The sequence below is a fragment of the Prionailurus bengalensis genome, chromosome D3, assembly GCF_016509475.1.
Source record: "Prionailurus bengalensis isolate Pbe53 chromosome D3, Fcat_Pben_1.1_paternal_pri, whole genome shotgun sequence".
Classification (NCBI taxonomy): domain Eukaryota; kingdom Metazoa; phylum Chordata; class Mammalia; order Carnivora; family Felidae; genus Prionailurus; species Prionailurus bengalensis.
In genome coordinates, this window is record NC_057356.1 from 29363944 (window position 1) to 29378805 (window position 14862).

General features: G+C 43.8%; 1 protein-coding gene and 1 long non-coding RNA gene across 3 annotated transcripts in view; one reads left to right on the forward strand and one right to left on the reverse strand.

The window, feature by feature from the left end:
• PI4KA (phosphatidylinositol 4-kinase alpha) overlaps window positions 1-14862 on the forward strand; it is a 113818-nt gene that overhangs the window by 60906 nt on the left and 38050 nt on the right. For both annotated transcript variants that reach the window (XM_043558196.1, XM_043558197.1), the window contains exons 20-25: window positions 3365-3473; window positions 3832-3968; window positions 4151-4284; window positions 7271-7353; window positions 14264-14334; window positions 14418-14542. In XM_043558196.1, the coding sequence (XP_043414131.1) occupies window positions 3365-3473; window positions 3832-3968; window positions 4151-4284; window positions 7271-7353; window positions 14264-14334; window positions 14418-14542 (659 nt within the window). The remainder of the gene's footprint in view (window positions 1-3364; window positions 3474-3831; window positions 3969-4150; window positions 4285-7270; window positions 7354-14263; window positions 14335-14417; window positions 14543-14862) is intronic.
• LOC122470504 lies at window positions 4466-8545 on the reverse strand. Its single transcript, XR_006293925.1, has 2 exons — window positions 8443-8545; window positions 4466-4561 (listed from the first exon to the last, which is right to left on the reverse strand). It is a non-coding gene; the product is annotated as an uncharacterized LOC122470504 (long non-coding RNA).

Below are 14862 nucleotides of genomic sequence, written 5' to 3' on the forward strand. Positions count from 1 at the left end.
CTCCCTCTCTCTCCCCCTTCCTCCCTCCCTCCATCTCTCCCCCCTCCCTCATCTCTCCCCGCCATCTCTCCCTCTCCCTCTCTCTCTCTCTCTCACTAAATAAACAAACAAATAAATAAATAAATAAATAAAATGTTATTATAGGAATGTTCTGGATTGCCTAGAAGACCAACTTGTCACAGAGTGCTGCTCCCTGATTTTGGTACCTGAGAGTGTGTTTGTCACCCAGAGACCCTCTAAAGGGAGAACATAACTCTCTGGGGACTCTGTAGGTGCTCTTAAGGAGCCCATAGCAGGGCATCTGTGTGTTACTCATTTTGAGAAATTTGTGGCATGTAAAGGGTTGTCCATTGTGTTCAAGACCTGGCAAGAGTGGCTGGATTTGGGTCTAGGTTAGCACTCACTAGCTTTACTCACATGTTGCTTTGTCAGAATCTTCATCGTTCCTACTCAGTACTAGGACTTCAGTGTGGGCACCATTACGCTGGCTCAGAGTGTCCATTACCTCTGTCTGGAATCTTCAGGGATCTAATAATCTGCTCCAGGCCAGCTCCCTCCACCTCTACCTTGTTCTCACACACTAAGCTTGGCCCCCGCCAGAGCTTTAGCACTGGCTGTTCTTTCTGCATGGAAGTTGTCTCTCTGGACCACCACATGGCTGCTGTGCTCACACCATCTGCTCTGGGCTTCACCAAGGCTGAACTGGCTACTCTGACAGGAATCCCACCTCCTGCCCTCTGTGTTCTCCTCTCTGAAACAGTAGTTATACCTACTGTATAAGGTTGCTGTGAAAATTAAATGAGGTAATAATGTGTGGAAAGCACAGAGAATGGCACCCGGCACTCAGTAAATGCTCAGTAAATGTTAGCTATTATCACTTTCACCACACATAGTTTATTCACAGGAAAGGTCTGGAAGGAGATGCAGCCAGCTTTTAACATTGGACACGGAAGGCAGGTAGAAAGTGTTCCTTTTTCACTCTACGTACTTCTTTGCTGAAATTTCTTTTCTATGAGTATATATTGTTTAGATTATTTTAAACTAATCAATAATGTTTCTTACATAGCTTGATTTCTTTTTTTATTCTTATTATATTTGAGAGAGATAGTGTGAGTGAGTGAGGGGCTGAGAGAGAGAATTTTGAAGCAGGGCTTACACCCACAAACCATGAGACCATGATCTGAGCCAAAGTCAGATGCTTAACTGACTGAGGTGCCCCTTACATATCTAGGTTTCTGATCATGTAACTGAGTGTTGACAGCCCTTCTTGACAATTCTGACAGTTTTGGATCTGTTCCCCATTGGAGGTGTATAGTTTTGGCCCCCACTGTAAATCAGTACCTTCTGCCACACATACTCCATTGTTTTCTTTCTAGTTACAAGGCTTGCCTTATGGTTAGATATGTTTTACAGCTTTTTTTTGTTAAATTTTTTTTAAGTTTATTTATTACGAGAGAGGGAAAGAGAGAAAGAGAGCAAGCAGGGGAGGGGCAGAGAGGGAGGGAGAGAGAGAATCCCAAGCAGGCTCTGCACTGTCAGCACAGAGCCCAATGCAGGGCTCAAACTCAGGAACCATGAGATCATGTCCTGAGCTGAAATCAAGAGTTGGATGCTTAACCAACTGGCTAAGCCACTCAGGTACCCCACCAACTTTTTATTATGAAATTTAAAAATATACAGAGCAATTGGAAGAATTGAATAATGGACATCCATATACCAGCATCCTAGATAAAACAGTTACTATTTTGCCTTATCTGCTTAATTCCCTGTGTGCGTGCCTCCTGAGGGTATCTCCTGAGGTATTTGAAAGGGAGTTGTAGAGGTCATAACACTTCAGCCCTGGGTGCTGGAGCTTTGTCTCTTAAATGGAAGGGTCTCTGCCCTACTCTGCACCACTGTTAACATCTAGGAAAATCAATCCTCCTCTCTTATATCAGACATATCCCAGTCAGATTTCTCCATGACTTCTTTGATAGCTTTTTATTTATTTATTTACTATTTATTTATTTTTCTTTGATAGCTTTTTAAAATCCAGGATCCAGGGGTGCCTGGGTGACTTAGTTAAGCGTCCAACTCTTTTTTTTTTTTTTTTTAAGTTTATCTATTTTGAGAGAGAGAGCATGAGCAGGGGGAGGGATGGGGGGGAGAGAAAGAGAGAATCCAAACAGGCTCTGTGCTGACAGTCCCCAACTTGGGGTTTGAACCCAAGAACTGTAAAATAATGACCTGAACTGAAGTCAAGAGTTAGACACTTAACTAAGCTACCCAGGTGCCCTTATTTATTTTTCTGTTCTAACATATCTTACAACATTTTTGTGCCTAACTCAGATTTTTTTTGGATACATTGCTAGAGAGGAGATTTTTGGTGAAATGATGGGATTATTTAGAATTTTTTATTCATTTTACCAAATTGCTTTCCAGGAAATAGTGTACCAGTTTATATAGTCCTTACCAGTCATGGGTTCAGGTGCCTATCTCTCTCTGTGATCCCCCACCCCTGCCAGCAATGGTATCATCATGTGTCCTACCCCGTGACCCTGGCCCATACTTGGCACTCATGAATGTTTGTGTTGCAGAGACCCCTCATCGTAGGTTGATTATCACCGTAGGAGGCTTGACGTCCTCTGGGGGTTCTGTGAGGACCAATTTGTCCAATAGGTGAGGTGCTGTGCACAAATTTAACGTTTTTTGCATAACTACAAGCTACTGCCTGCTTTATACTGGGCGGGACACCACGTGGAGCAAGGATGCAGAGACTTCAGCCTCTCACTCCTGCACCTAAGCAACTCTGCCTATACCTGTTTTACATCTTGGGATTCTGCCCAAGATTATTGTTTGGAAAAGTTGCGCTGCCAGAAAAGATATGAAAACCACTTCTCCTTGATCCATGAGATTTCTCACGATCACACTTTCTCTTCAGTCACAACTGTTCACCTGAGCTCCAGCCTCCCCAGGCCCTCCATGCCCTACCCAGGATGGGCTGCTTTCTCTTCTCTGCCTGGCTAAGAGTTCCTTGCATAGTAACATTGAGACCCATGACACCTTCTCCAGGATCTCTGCCACACTGTGATTATTTCCTCACCTGCCTCCAAACTAGGCAGCAAGTCCTCTGCAGGAATGGGGCTTTTCACCTCCCAGGCATGGTGCCTGGTGCAGATTAGCTACTCAATAAGTGTTTGCCGAATGGGTGAGTATTTACCAGTGAACTGATCAAGAGGTGTTGGTCACTGCTCAGTGTGTCTTTTCCTACCCAAAATGACTGACAGATTCTTGGAGAATGAATCTGTGGTTGAATTCACATCTGTAGGTTTTAGGGCTTACAAGCAAATAACTTCCTTTTCTCCCTCTGTCCTTGGTATATCAGCTCACCCGAAGGTTGCCTCCCATCAAAGAAGCCAAACCTCGGTTGCAGAAGCTCTTCCGGGACTTCTGGCTCTATTCTGTGCTGATGGGATTCGCAGTGGAGGGGTCAGGTAGGGCAATACTTGCTCTTCTGGGGAAGACAAGAGTGCAGAGTGAAAACAAAGGTGGAAGTAGGATTCTACCTAATTATGAATGTGTATGCATTCAAAATTAGTTCAAATTCAGCTGCTGCTTCCTACAAGTGTGTGTGCAAATGTTATACTTCCCAGATGTATTTTAGGGTTCTAAGAATACCATGAATCTTAGAAAAAAACCCATCCAAGTTAGAAGACAAACTCATTTCTGTGCCCCATTTTGGGGTAATTGGCTCAAGCGAAGGACCCACGACTGTAGAAATGGTCATTGTCAACTGCTCTATAGTGATTCTTGAGCAAGGTGGTGGTCTCACTTGTGGGCACTCTCTTGCAGGACTTTGGCCAGAAGAATGGTACGAAGGGGTCTGTGAAATAGCCACCAAGTCACCCCTGCTCACGTTTCCCAGCAAAGAGCCACTGCGTTCCGTCCTCCAGTATAACTCGGCCATGAAAAACGACACAGTCACCCCTGTAAGGATTCTCACCCTGCCAAGGATAGATGATGCAGGGCAGGGATTTTGCTAAGCTTTCTTGAACAATGGGCAGATCCTTTCTTTGTGCTTGTTATCACATGTTATCTACCTCTCCTGGAGGAGGGCCGCTTTCCCCTCCAGGTGCTTGTGTGAGCCCTTGAGCCTTTTATTTCCTCCTAGGCTGAACTGAGTGAGCTCCGCAGCACCATCATCAACCTGCTGGACCCTGCCCCCGAAGTGTCTGCCCTCATCAACAAGCTGGACTTTGCCATGTCCACCTATCTCCTGTCTGTTTATCGGCTGGAATATATGAGGTATACAGGCCTTTACCTCCCAATACAGCCCCTGGAGCTAATTTTTATATATTTGTGCCTTCTGGGGGTGGGACTCTTCAGTTCCTCCTAAGACAGGTAAGCTTTCTTAAAAAGCAAAAAACAGAGGCAGTCACTTTCAAATGTCCCCTCTCTGTAAAGAGAGCTTTCCTATTATTCTTACTTTCTAATCTTATACTCTAATACACTTTTGCCTGCTACTCAAAAAAAAAAAAGACAAAAAACAAAAACACTCTCTGCTTTTCTTGTGTGCTCCTCCCTCCTGAGTACCAAACACCACATCTTATAACTCTCTTATTATCCTCTCCTTATAGGGAATAGGCTTCTGAGCCATCACGATAGATATTTCAAACTCTGTCCACTTGACTAAGAGCCCCTGTTAGGGATCAGCCCTCACTGAAAATGGTCTAAGACATTCATTGAACTGGTTTCCAGGATCACAGCTGAGTACAAATAGCAAATTGGAAATGGGAAGGGGCCTGTCCCAAAACAGTCCCACAGTTAGCAGATGCTCAAGATACATATGTAACCATAGCAGACCTAACAACTGTAATAATTGTCATCATAACAACACCAATATTAACATAGATTGAGTGCTTATGCCATACCAGGCACTGTGCTAAGTTGCCTGTATTGACACACTCTCCAACAAGCCTATGGGGTAGGCATTATTACATACCCATTTTACAGATGAGGAAACTGAGACACTGAACAGTTAAGTAAGTTACCCAAGGTAATAAACCCTGATTTGGATTGAGATCCAAGTCTGTTAAGCACTGTGCCATGCTGCGTCTTGTAAATGAAGACTGGAGGAAGCAGCTAGGATGCTCAGAGCCCAGCTGCCTATGTGGATGGTACAGACTCACCATGGTAAGCTCTGAGGCACCATAGGGCTGCAGCTGAATACACTAGCTACAGAAAGATGCATCCCTGTCATCATAAAAGGTCAGGTTAGGGACTCCTGGGTGGCTCAGTCGGTTAAGCGTCCGACTTCAGCTCAGGTCCGATCTCGCGGTCCGTGAGTTCGAGCCCTGCGTCGGGCTCTGGGCTGATAGCTCAGAGCCTGGAGCCTGCTTCCGATTCTGTGTCTCCCTCTTTGGCTGCCACTCCCCCATTCATGCTCTGTCTCTCTCTCTCTCTCTCTCTCAAAAATAAATAAACTTAAAAAAAAAAAAGTCAGGTTACACATAATCTGTTTGTTGAAGTCACATGATAGGTGTAATAAGTTATAGGATAAACCTTACCAAATGGTTTGAAAAGTAAACTGTTAGTTCTTAAAAGGGGGAATATTTGGGAAATGCCACTATTTAAACCTTTGTTTGGTGCCATGAAAGCCTCTGGTAAAAGACCTCTTGCTAGGAAGCTCAACATATAACCTAGATTAAGGCTCTTTTGGATAAGTGGGAGTGAGCCCCTACTTTCCAGCTCTGTCCTCTTTTCCCGGCCGCTTGGTAGCCTGAGGGTGCCACAACAGAGCAAAATTTAAAAACTAGTGAACGATTCTCCCCCAAAGTCCCACAGAGCTAAGGAGCTTTTGGCCTTCTTTTCTTTGTTCGTTACAGTTTTGTTTTGTTTTTTAATAAAAGTAATAGAACATTACACACAAATTTGGAAATAAGTGGAGAGGAAAAACTACTCACCTCACCACCATTCCCTATAGCATCTTAGTGTAGTTTTCTCTCATCCTTTTTATTATAAAGAGTACATTTTCAAAGAGAAACCCAACCAAAACAAAACAAGCAAACCAACACAGATCAAAAACCTTGTTTGCTCCTAAGTTGAATGGCTACAAGCGATGTCTCCGGACCCTCTCAGCCTCATGTGCCCGCCAGCAGGGCTGTCTCCTGCTTCCCCACAAGTGTGCCCACGAATAGGGTCTCACGACAGGCTGTTGAGTGGGCTGGTAGAGCAGGACCATAAGGGGATGGCCCACAGGCAGCTCCCAAGAACCCAGTTCCCACTCCAGGTTGCCTGCCAGGCCTCTGCGAGCACTGTTAGCACAGAGAAGCAACCCTGAAGCCTTTATTCAAGAACCTGGCTCAGACTCCCAGCCACTGGTTATTAGGAGAATGTTAAAACAGCGAGGTGGACAACGTGAGCAATTACATAAAAGCTGTGTGAACGTGAGCACTTGAGAATGCATGCACTTAAAGCCACACAGCCTGCCCTACTGCAGTTTGACTCACAAAAGGTTGGTGCAGAAGCCCACAGATAGACTCCACCAAGTGCTTGCCTGTGTGCACATGTGCCGCACTATCTTAGTGGAGCCCCCCAAACTCTGAATGGCCTTTCACAGGGACTATGGTTCAAGTGCATGCATTTCTTTTTCTATCTTTGCCCCAAAGTAAAAGATATTTTTTACTTTGAAAATAAAAACAATGCATAAACCAAAAAAAGAAGGAAAACATTGAAATGGTACAGAAGACGCTAAAGATGAAAACTACAAGTCTTACTTTCCAGGCCCTGAATTCAGAGATACCCGCTATTGATAGTTTTACTTTTCCTTCTAGAAATTTTAAATGCAAACATAAATATCCTACACACAGAAGGCACATGGAGGCCTTTCGGAAACCTGTCACTAACATTATGCTGTACCCATTTTCTCCACACCTTGCTTTCTCATGTAATAGTGCATCTTCGATCTTTTTCTGGAGTTATCTTTCATTTTGGTGGCTGCATGTTGTGCCACTGAATAGGTGTACTTTGGTGTAGCTGACCAGTCTCCTACTGATGGACATTCAGCCAGCACTGTTGTGCACGTTACCCTTAAGATGCATCATTAGTGGTGGGTTGCTGGGTGAACAGTGTGGGAATGTTATGACAGATGGTGGATATTGTCCTCCAGAAAGTCCATGTGAGTCTGTGACACTTGGTTCCTCATGGCCTCGGCAGTTCTGGGCAGTACCAAATCTGTGATAGGGAGGGCCTGGATTTTTTAAAATTTACTCAAAACTGTTCTCCTTGCTAGGGTACTACGTTCAACAGATCCTGACCGCTTCCAGGTAATGTTCTGCTACTTTGAAGATAAAGCTATTCAGAAAGACAAATCTGGTAAGTCGATTATTGTGGTACTCTAATGATGAATTGAGCTTTAATAGTATAAAAAGGAATACTACCAATTTTCTGTCTTTGTGAAGAAAATAGTTTTATGAAGTTACATACTACATTGGAAAGGTCAGTATAAAACATAGAACCTTAACAGTGTATCCCACATCACTGCCTCATGGCAGACAGCCTCTTCTCTGCTGTCCTGCCTGCCACTCTCTTGCAGTATATTTAGTAAACTTCTATTGCCTTTAAAAAACAAGGGACACCTGGATGGTTCACCTGACTGAGCGTTCGACTTCAGCTCAGGTTATGATCTCGCAGTTTGTGGGTCCGGGCCCCACATTGGGCTCTGTGCTGACAGCTCAGAATCTGGAGCCTGCTTCAGATTCTGTTTCTCACTCTCTCAGCCCTTCCCCCACTCATGCTCTGTCTCTGTCTCTCAAAATACAAAATATTTAAAAATTTTTTAAAAATAACAAAAATGTATAACATAACCATATAGCCTTAAGGAGCATCACTCTTGCCTACCCACAATGCTTGAGTATGCTCTAGCCCCCAAATTTCAGTCTCTAATACTATCCCATGCTGAAAGGATCCTGGGCTTCTCAAATAATCATTGATGAACCTGGAGCATCTTATTGTTGCCAGGGAGCAGTTATGCTTTTTAAATGTCCAGAGTAGGGGCACCTAGGTGGCTCAACTCAGTCAGTTAAGCAGCTGACTCTTGATTTTGGCTCAGGCCATGATCTCATGGTTCATGGGTTCAAGCCTTGCATCGGGCTGTGCATTCACAGGGCAGAGTCTGCTTCGGATCCTCTGTCTCCCTCTCTCTGCCCCTCCCCCCCAATAAATAAATGTTTAGATAGGTAGATAGATAGGAAAAATGTCCAGAGCAGGCAAAGAGGACTAAGAACCAATTTAAAAGGACTCCTAGGTGCCTGGGGGGCTCAGTTGATTGAGTGTTTGACTTTGGCTGAGGTCATGATCTCATAGTTCATGAGTTCAAACCCCACATCAGGCTCACTGCTGTCAGCACAGAGCCCACTTCAGATCCTCTGTCCCCCTGTCTCTCTGCCCCTCTCCTACTTGCACGTTCTCTTTCTCTCTCAAAAGTAAATATTTTAAAAAATAAACGGACTCCCAGTGGACAAAGTATCATAATTTGAACATGAATACATATTTTGCTTAAAAGAAGGGCAAATATACTAGGATGTGTATATCCAAATATACTAGGTTTTATATATATATATATATATATATATATATATATATATATATAAAACATATATATAGTTATGCTAATGTGTGTGTATATACACACACATTAGCATAACAATATATATATGTAGTGATAACATAATACATAGGATATATATATCTAATGTTTGTTTTTTCCACTAAGTATTTGTGAAGTAAAGATAGGTTGTTGTTTCTCTTATGTAATCAGGAAAGAGGGAACACAAAGAAAGAGCTACACAGTTCAAGGAGAGACGTGGCACCCACGATAAAGTCATGCCTGGTCTCCAAGAGTTGACAGGTAGAAAGGGTGCCCAGCAGGTGATAGGCAGAGACATCCCACAGAATGGCTAGTTAAAAGTGCTCTGTTAGCTGAGAATAGCTATTAGAGAGTTCATTGTGAGGATACCCAGACCTTCCACGAGGGCTTCATGCCTCAGTAGTCCTGCTGGTTATAAGGAGACCCTGCTCAGAACCATGAATGTTTCCAGTGGTGTCATCAGGCCAGGTCAGAATGTCAGGGCAGCAGGTCAGGACCTGTGGGCAACATCCGATTTAAGGGCCACATCATTTCTGGGAAGGTTTCAGAATAGGAAAATCTATATGAAACACAAAGACTTGCAAGTCCTATGATGCGAATGTCCTCAGATCCTGAGTGCACAGAGGGTCTCAGCTGCAACCAGTCCTAAAAGCAAACTCCTGGGAAAACAGAGAAATAATCGAAACTCTCTGATGGTACTAAAATATTATACTTACCGGAATTCTATTAGGGCAAACCTAAGATAAGAATAGGAATGAAAATAAGAAGAGCTATTAAAATTGAGATAACAGGGGCATCTGGGTAGCTCAGTCAGTTAAGCGTCCGACTTCGGCTCAGATCATGATCTCACGGTCCATGAGTTCGAGCCCACATCGGGCTCTGTGCTGACAGCTCAGAGCCTGGAACCTGCTTCAGATTCTGTGTCTCCCTCTCTCTCTGCCCTTCCCCCACTCACACTCTGTCTCTCTCTGTTTCTCTCTGTCTCTCTCTCTCTCTGTTTCTCTGTCTCTCTCTCTCACAAAGATAAATAAACATTAAAAAAAAATAGGGGTACCTGGGTGACTCCGTTGGGTGTCTGACTTCTGCTGAGATCATTATCTCACACTTTGTGGATTTGAGCCCTGCGTTGGGCTCTGTGCTGACAGCTCAGAGCCTGGAGCCTGCCTCCAATTCTGTGTCTCCCTCTCTGTCTCTGTCCCTCCCCCACTCACACTCTGTGTCTCTCTCTCAAAAATAAACATTTAAAAAAAGATAGCAAAGAAAAAAATTAAATGCATAGTATAGGCACTGTTTAAGCAGTTTGAGTATAAGGACACTGACAGGTTTTAAGCATCATTGCATTGGTCTCTGTGTTGATTTTTAAAGTGTTTAAAAATATAAGAGACTCTGAAATGTTAGACCTATGTTTTAATTATATGCTTAGAAGAACTTGATCAGTTTTATAATTGTGCTTAAATATTTGGGTACATTATGGCCATGAGTTCTGACTGATTAACTGTGTGGGTAAATATTTCAAAGACTGCTAATTGACAATTCTTAAAATCAATAAATTTATTATTAAGTAGAGAGGAGACCTTTCCATGCCAGAAGTCATTGGCACTCTGAAGAATCTATCAACTTGTTCTTGCCAGTAGAGAATTAATCCCCAGATAATTTTTATGCCATTTTTCCTATTGCTGAAAAGTCAGTCCTTGAAGAAATCCTTTTAAAAATCACCCCAAGGAGGTACGTGGCTGGCTCAGTCAGTGGAGAGTGCAACTCTTGATCTCCAGGTTGTGAATTTGGGTCTCACCTTGGGTCTAGAGATTACGTAAAAATAAAACTTTTAAAAATAAAAAATAAAATCACCCCAAGGTTCTGAGGTGCTGCTTCATGTAAGACCTTTGTCCAATAAGTCCTTTATAGAACCCTTATCACTCCTACATGACAGTCAGAAAATTAGGTGCATTTATTTATTTTTGTGGAATAGGCAAGGAAGGAGTGTATGGGTTCTGGAAGCTCCCCCTGCTGGCAGTAGGGGTAAGGATTAGAGGAGGAGGAGCTCTTTAGAGGCCATGGTGGGAGGTGCAGGCAGGCAATTTTGTATGGTAGGAAACCCCTCCCACCAGGGTGTAGACACAGGAAGAGGAAGCCCCACATTCAAAGTCCCACACACATGCCCAAGGACCACTTGAGAGTATAGTAGAGACACTGTTAACCACTGACTGAGCTGTTCATTGATTTGTTCCCCTTGTCCATCCACCCATTGTTTTGTTTTTTAATGTTTATTTATTTATTTTTGAGAAAGAAAGCAGGAAAGGGGCACAAAGAGAAGGAGACAGAAAATCCCAAGCTGGCTTCACACTGCCAGTGCAGAGTCCTCCATGGGGCTCAAACTCACAAACTGTGATGTCATGATCTGAGCTAAAACCAAGAGTCAGAGGCCCAACCGACCAAGCCACCCAGATGCCCATTGTTTATATAATAGTTGTTTTGTGCTAAACAGTTGGGTCACCCTGAGCTTCTTTGGCTCTAGGAGGGAAGGTAGGCAACAAAAAAATTGAGATTCCTATCCCAAAGGGGCCTAAGAACCTACCACATTTTGCCAGCCTCCTATTGAGAATATCTATAGACAGAATAAGGTACCTTTCTAAAGCTAAATGTCATCCTCTCTCTCCTAAGGTCTGTTTTTTCTGTCACTGTGTCATAATTGCACTGGGAACTGATGTGCACCTTATGGACACTTTTTAATTTTCACCGTACACCATACTCTTCCACATGATTTCCAAATGGGTTATTTGTTTTTGTTCTGAGTATGGCACTTAGGTTAAGCCAATAAATGTATATTTACTGAGTGTACTTTCCTCTTCCTTTTCTCTCCTAAAACATGAGAGGTGGGAAGGACATGTCTATGGAGATGTGTTACTCATGAGTTTTCAGAACCAAGCAGGAAGGAGGTTATAAGAAGCATCTAGCAGCCTGCGAAGGGGAGGGCTGGCACCTCCTCTGTGCAGGTGTGAGCCCAGCCTCCATGTGTTCTTGGAATGCAGCCTGCCAGCTGCCTAGTCAGTCAGTGCAGACTAAGACCGAGGTAGTCCCAAGCTAAAGTGTAAAAGGAAAGTGCAAAAAGCAAAGTGGCTGTTTTTAAGTAAAAATCTCCAGAGAGGCTACTGCACGTTGATGACTGGCATCTGACCACTACTATCTGATTGTTTTTTATTAGAAACTTACAGTTTCAGTTTCCTAAGAGCTATATGAAAAGATACTACACTAAACACACCCCTCCAAACAGATTTCATCCACCAACCCAACTTCTGAGAAAGTAGCCTCTCCCTGTTTGGGCATCTGTCCATGTCACACTAATCATTTTCCATGTCTGAGAGCTTTGGGGGCCCATTTATCCTCATAAAAAACACATATGCGATGCGTCTTTGTGTTTCCGGCTCTGTGCTTTGCCTGGGGCACAGAGGTGCAGCACCTCCTTATCGCTCTGCCCTGCTGACCTTACAGCCCTGTCATTTAGCCAGCCTAAAGGCACTGGATGGGGCTCCTGGCTGGCGCCCTTGGTAGAGCATGCCACTCTTGATCTAGGGTCTGTAAGTTCAAGCCCCACATTGGGTGTAGAGATGACTTTTTAAAAAATCTTAAAACTTTTTTTAAGTTTATTTACTTTGAGAGAGAACGTGCGCACAAGTGAGAGAGGGGCAGAGAGAAAGAGAGACAAAATCCCAGGTAGGCTCCATGCCATCAGTGCAGAGCCCAATGGAGGGCTCAAACTCACAAACTGTAAGGTCATGACCTGAGCTGAGATCAGGAGTCAGATGCTTAACCAACTGTGCCACCCCCAAATAAAATCTTTAAAAAAAAAAGGACAGTGGATAAGTGGGACAGCACTGGTGGGCAAGCAGCACTTTATTACATCAGCACTGTGATGCTTGTGCTGTACTGTTGCTTTTTAAAATCTGCCTTGTAGGGGCGCCTGGGTGGATCAGTCAGTTAAGTATTTGACTCTTGATTTTAGCTCTGGTCATGATCTCCCGGTTCATGAGTTCAAGCCCCTCACTGGGCTCTGTGCACTGACAGTGTGCAGCCTTCTTGGGATTCTCTGTCTCTCCCTCTCTCTGCCCCTACCCCACTCACTCGCTCTCTCACAAAATAAATAAACTTGAAAAAAAATCTGCTTTGTACTCTGGTGGCAACAAGCACATCCAGTGCTCAGATCTTGCTTTCTAAATATCATTCCGCATTAAAAGGAACCAAGTGTCCAAGGAAAAAAAGGTTGATTCTACAGAGAATTGGGGCAGGGAAAATACAAGATGAGCCTGGGACACCTTGTAGTGCCAGAAAGGAAGGTCCTGTGAAAGGAAAAAAAGGAAAAGGAAAGGAAGAAGAAAAGAAAAGGGATGTGGGCATGTCACAAGGACTTGAGTCTCCCCGAAAGAGTTCTCAATGGCCAAAGCTGGAACAATTTGGGCAGCAAATAATGACAGTATTGGATTATGACCCAGTGACTGAAATAAATATTAATATCTATACTGATTAGATGATTGAATACATCAAACATGGGGAAAGAGGAACAGAACTTCCTTATAGAATCCCAATTACTAAAAGTAGAAAGAATGAAGAAAACAAAATCCTAGTGAGAGCCAGAGTGCCTTCTGCAAGCACATCCCACTGACAGATACTAAAATGTGGGCAAAATCTTGAAGAGAAATGAGATGTCTGCATGACCTCAAAGTATCTTCACCAGGGGCACCTCGATGGCTCAGTCGGTTAAGCATCTGACTCTTGATCTCAGCTCATGTCTTGATCTCAGGGTTGTGAGTTCAAGCCCCGCATTGAACTCCACACTGGGTGTGGAGTCTACTTAATACAAAAAAAAAAAAAAAAAAATCAACACATTTAAGTATCTTACCCAGGGTATATTCCAGTTACCGTGGCGGTTTTTCTTATGCCTACATTCTCTTCAGGAGCTGCTGCTTAATTCCCCTCCCTGAGTGTGGGCTGGACTCAGTGACTCCCTTCTGAAGAGTAGAGCATGGAAAGAGAAAAGTAGTAACTGGACAGGGGGAAACTTGGCAGACACCACTGTACCCAAGCAATCAAGGTCATCCTCCCCAGTGGTAGGAGATACTGATTTCACACACTCCTGCTACTATGCAACAAGACCACTTCATCTCTGTGGGATTTTCCTAAAAGCCTGTAACCTTAGTCTAATCACAAGCAAGCATCAGACACACCTAAATTGAGGGACATCCTACAAAATGCCTGTTCTCTTCAGAAGTGTCAGGTTCATGAAAGGCAAGAACAGACCAAGGAATCAGCACAGATTGTGCGAGACAAAGGAGACCTGATGGGTAATGCCACATGGCATCTTCATTAGATCCTGGGACAGAAAAGGGACATTAGTGGGAAAACAGGAAATCCAAATAAAGCCTGAAGTTGAGCTAATGGTATATCAGTGTCGACTTCTTAGTTTTGACAAGTTGAGCTGCTAATATCAGGAGAAACTGGGTCCAGGGTATGTGGGAACTGTGTGCTCTCTCTGCCATTTGTCTGTAATCCAAAATCATTTCTAAACACTATGTTTGAAAGTAGCCGGGATTGGTCTCTTTCTCTTGATGCTTCTGACCCGTGGAAACCCCCTCCTCATTTCAGGGATGATGCAGTGTGTGATTGCCGTCGCAGACAAAGTATTTGATGCCTTCCTAAACATGATGGCAGATAAAGTAAGCCTTGTCAGAGCGCGAGCGTGTGTCTGCTGGAAGCATGTGGAGGGCGCCTATTGTACCTGTCTCTTCTGAATCTCCAGGCTAAGACCAAGGAAAATGAGGAAGAGCTGGAGCGGCATGCGCAGTTTCTCCTGGTGAACTTCAACCACATTCACAAGAGGATACGGAGGGTGGCAGACAAGTATCTGTCTGGTCTAGTGGATAAGTAAGCTCATTTTCCTTCTAATGCTCTGTGTGTGTGTGTGTGTGTGTGTGTGTGTGTGTGTGTGTGTGAGCGCGTATGTGTGCGCGTGCCTCTAGGTTTAGAATCAGGGAAGAACCATCCTTACATTATCAATGCAGCAAAATTGGCGTCAGAATTTAAACTCTCAAATGGCAATGCGGACTCCCTCAGAATGTCATGGAATTTGCTGCAGGGTCTGAAGTTTGGTCCTGAAACCTCTACTTATTCTGAGCTATTGATGTTACTTACAGTGCAGCTCCTGACAAGGGGTGTCATGTCTCTGTGTCTCTGCATCCCACCCT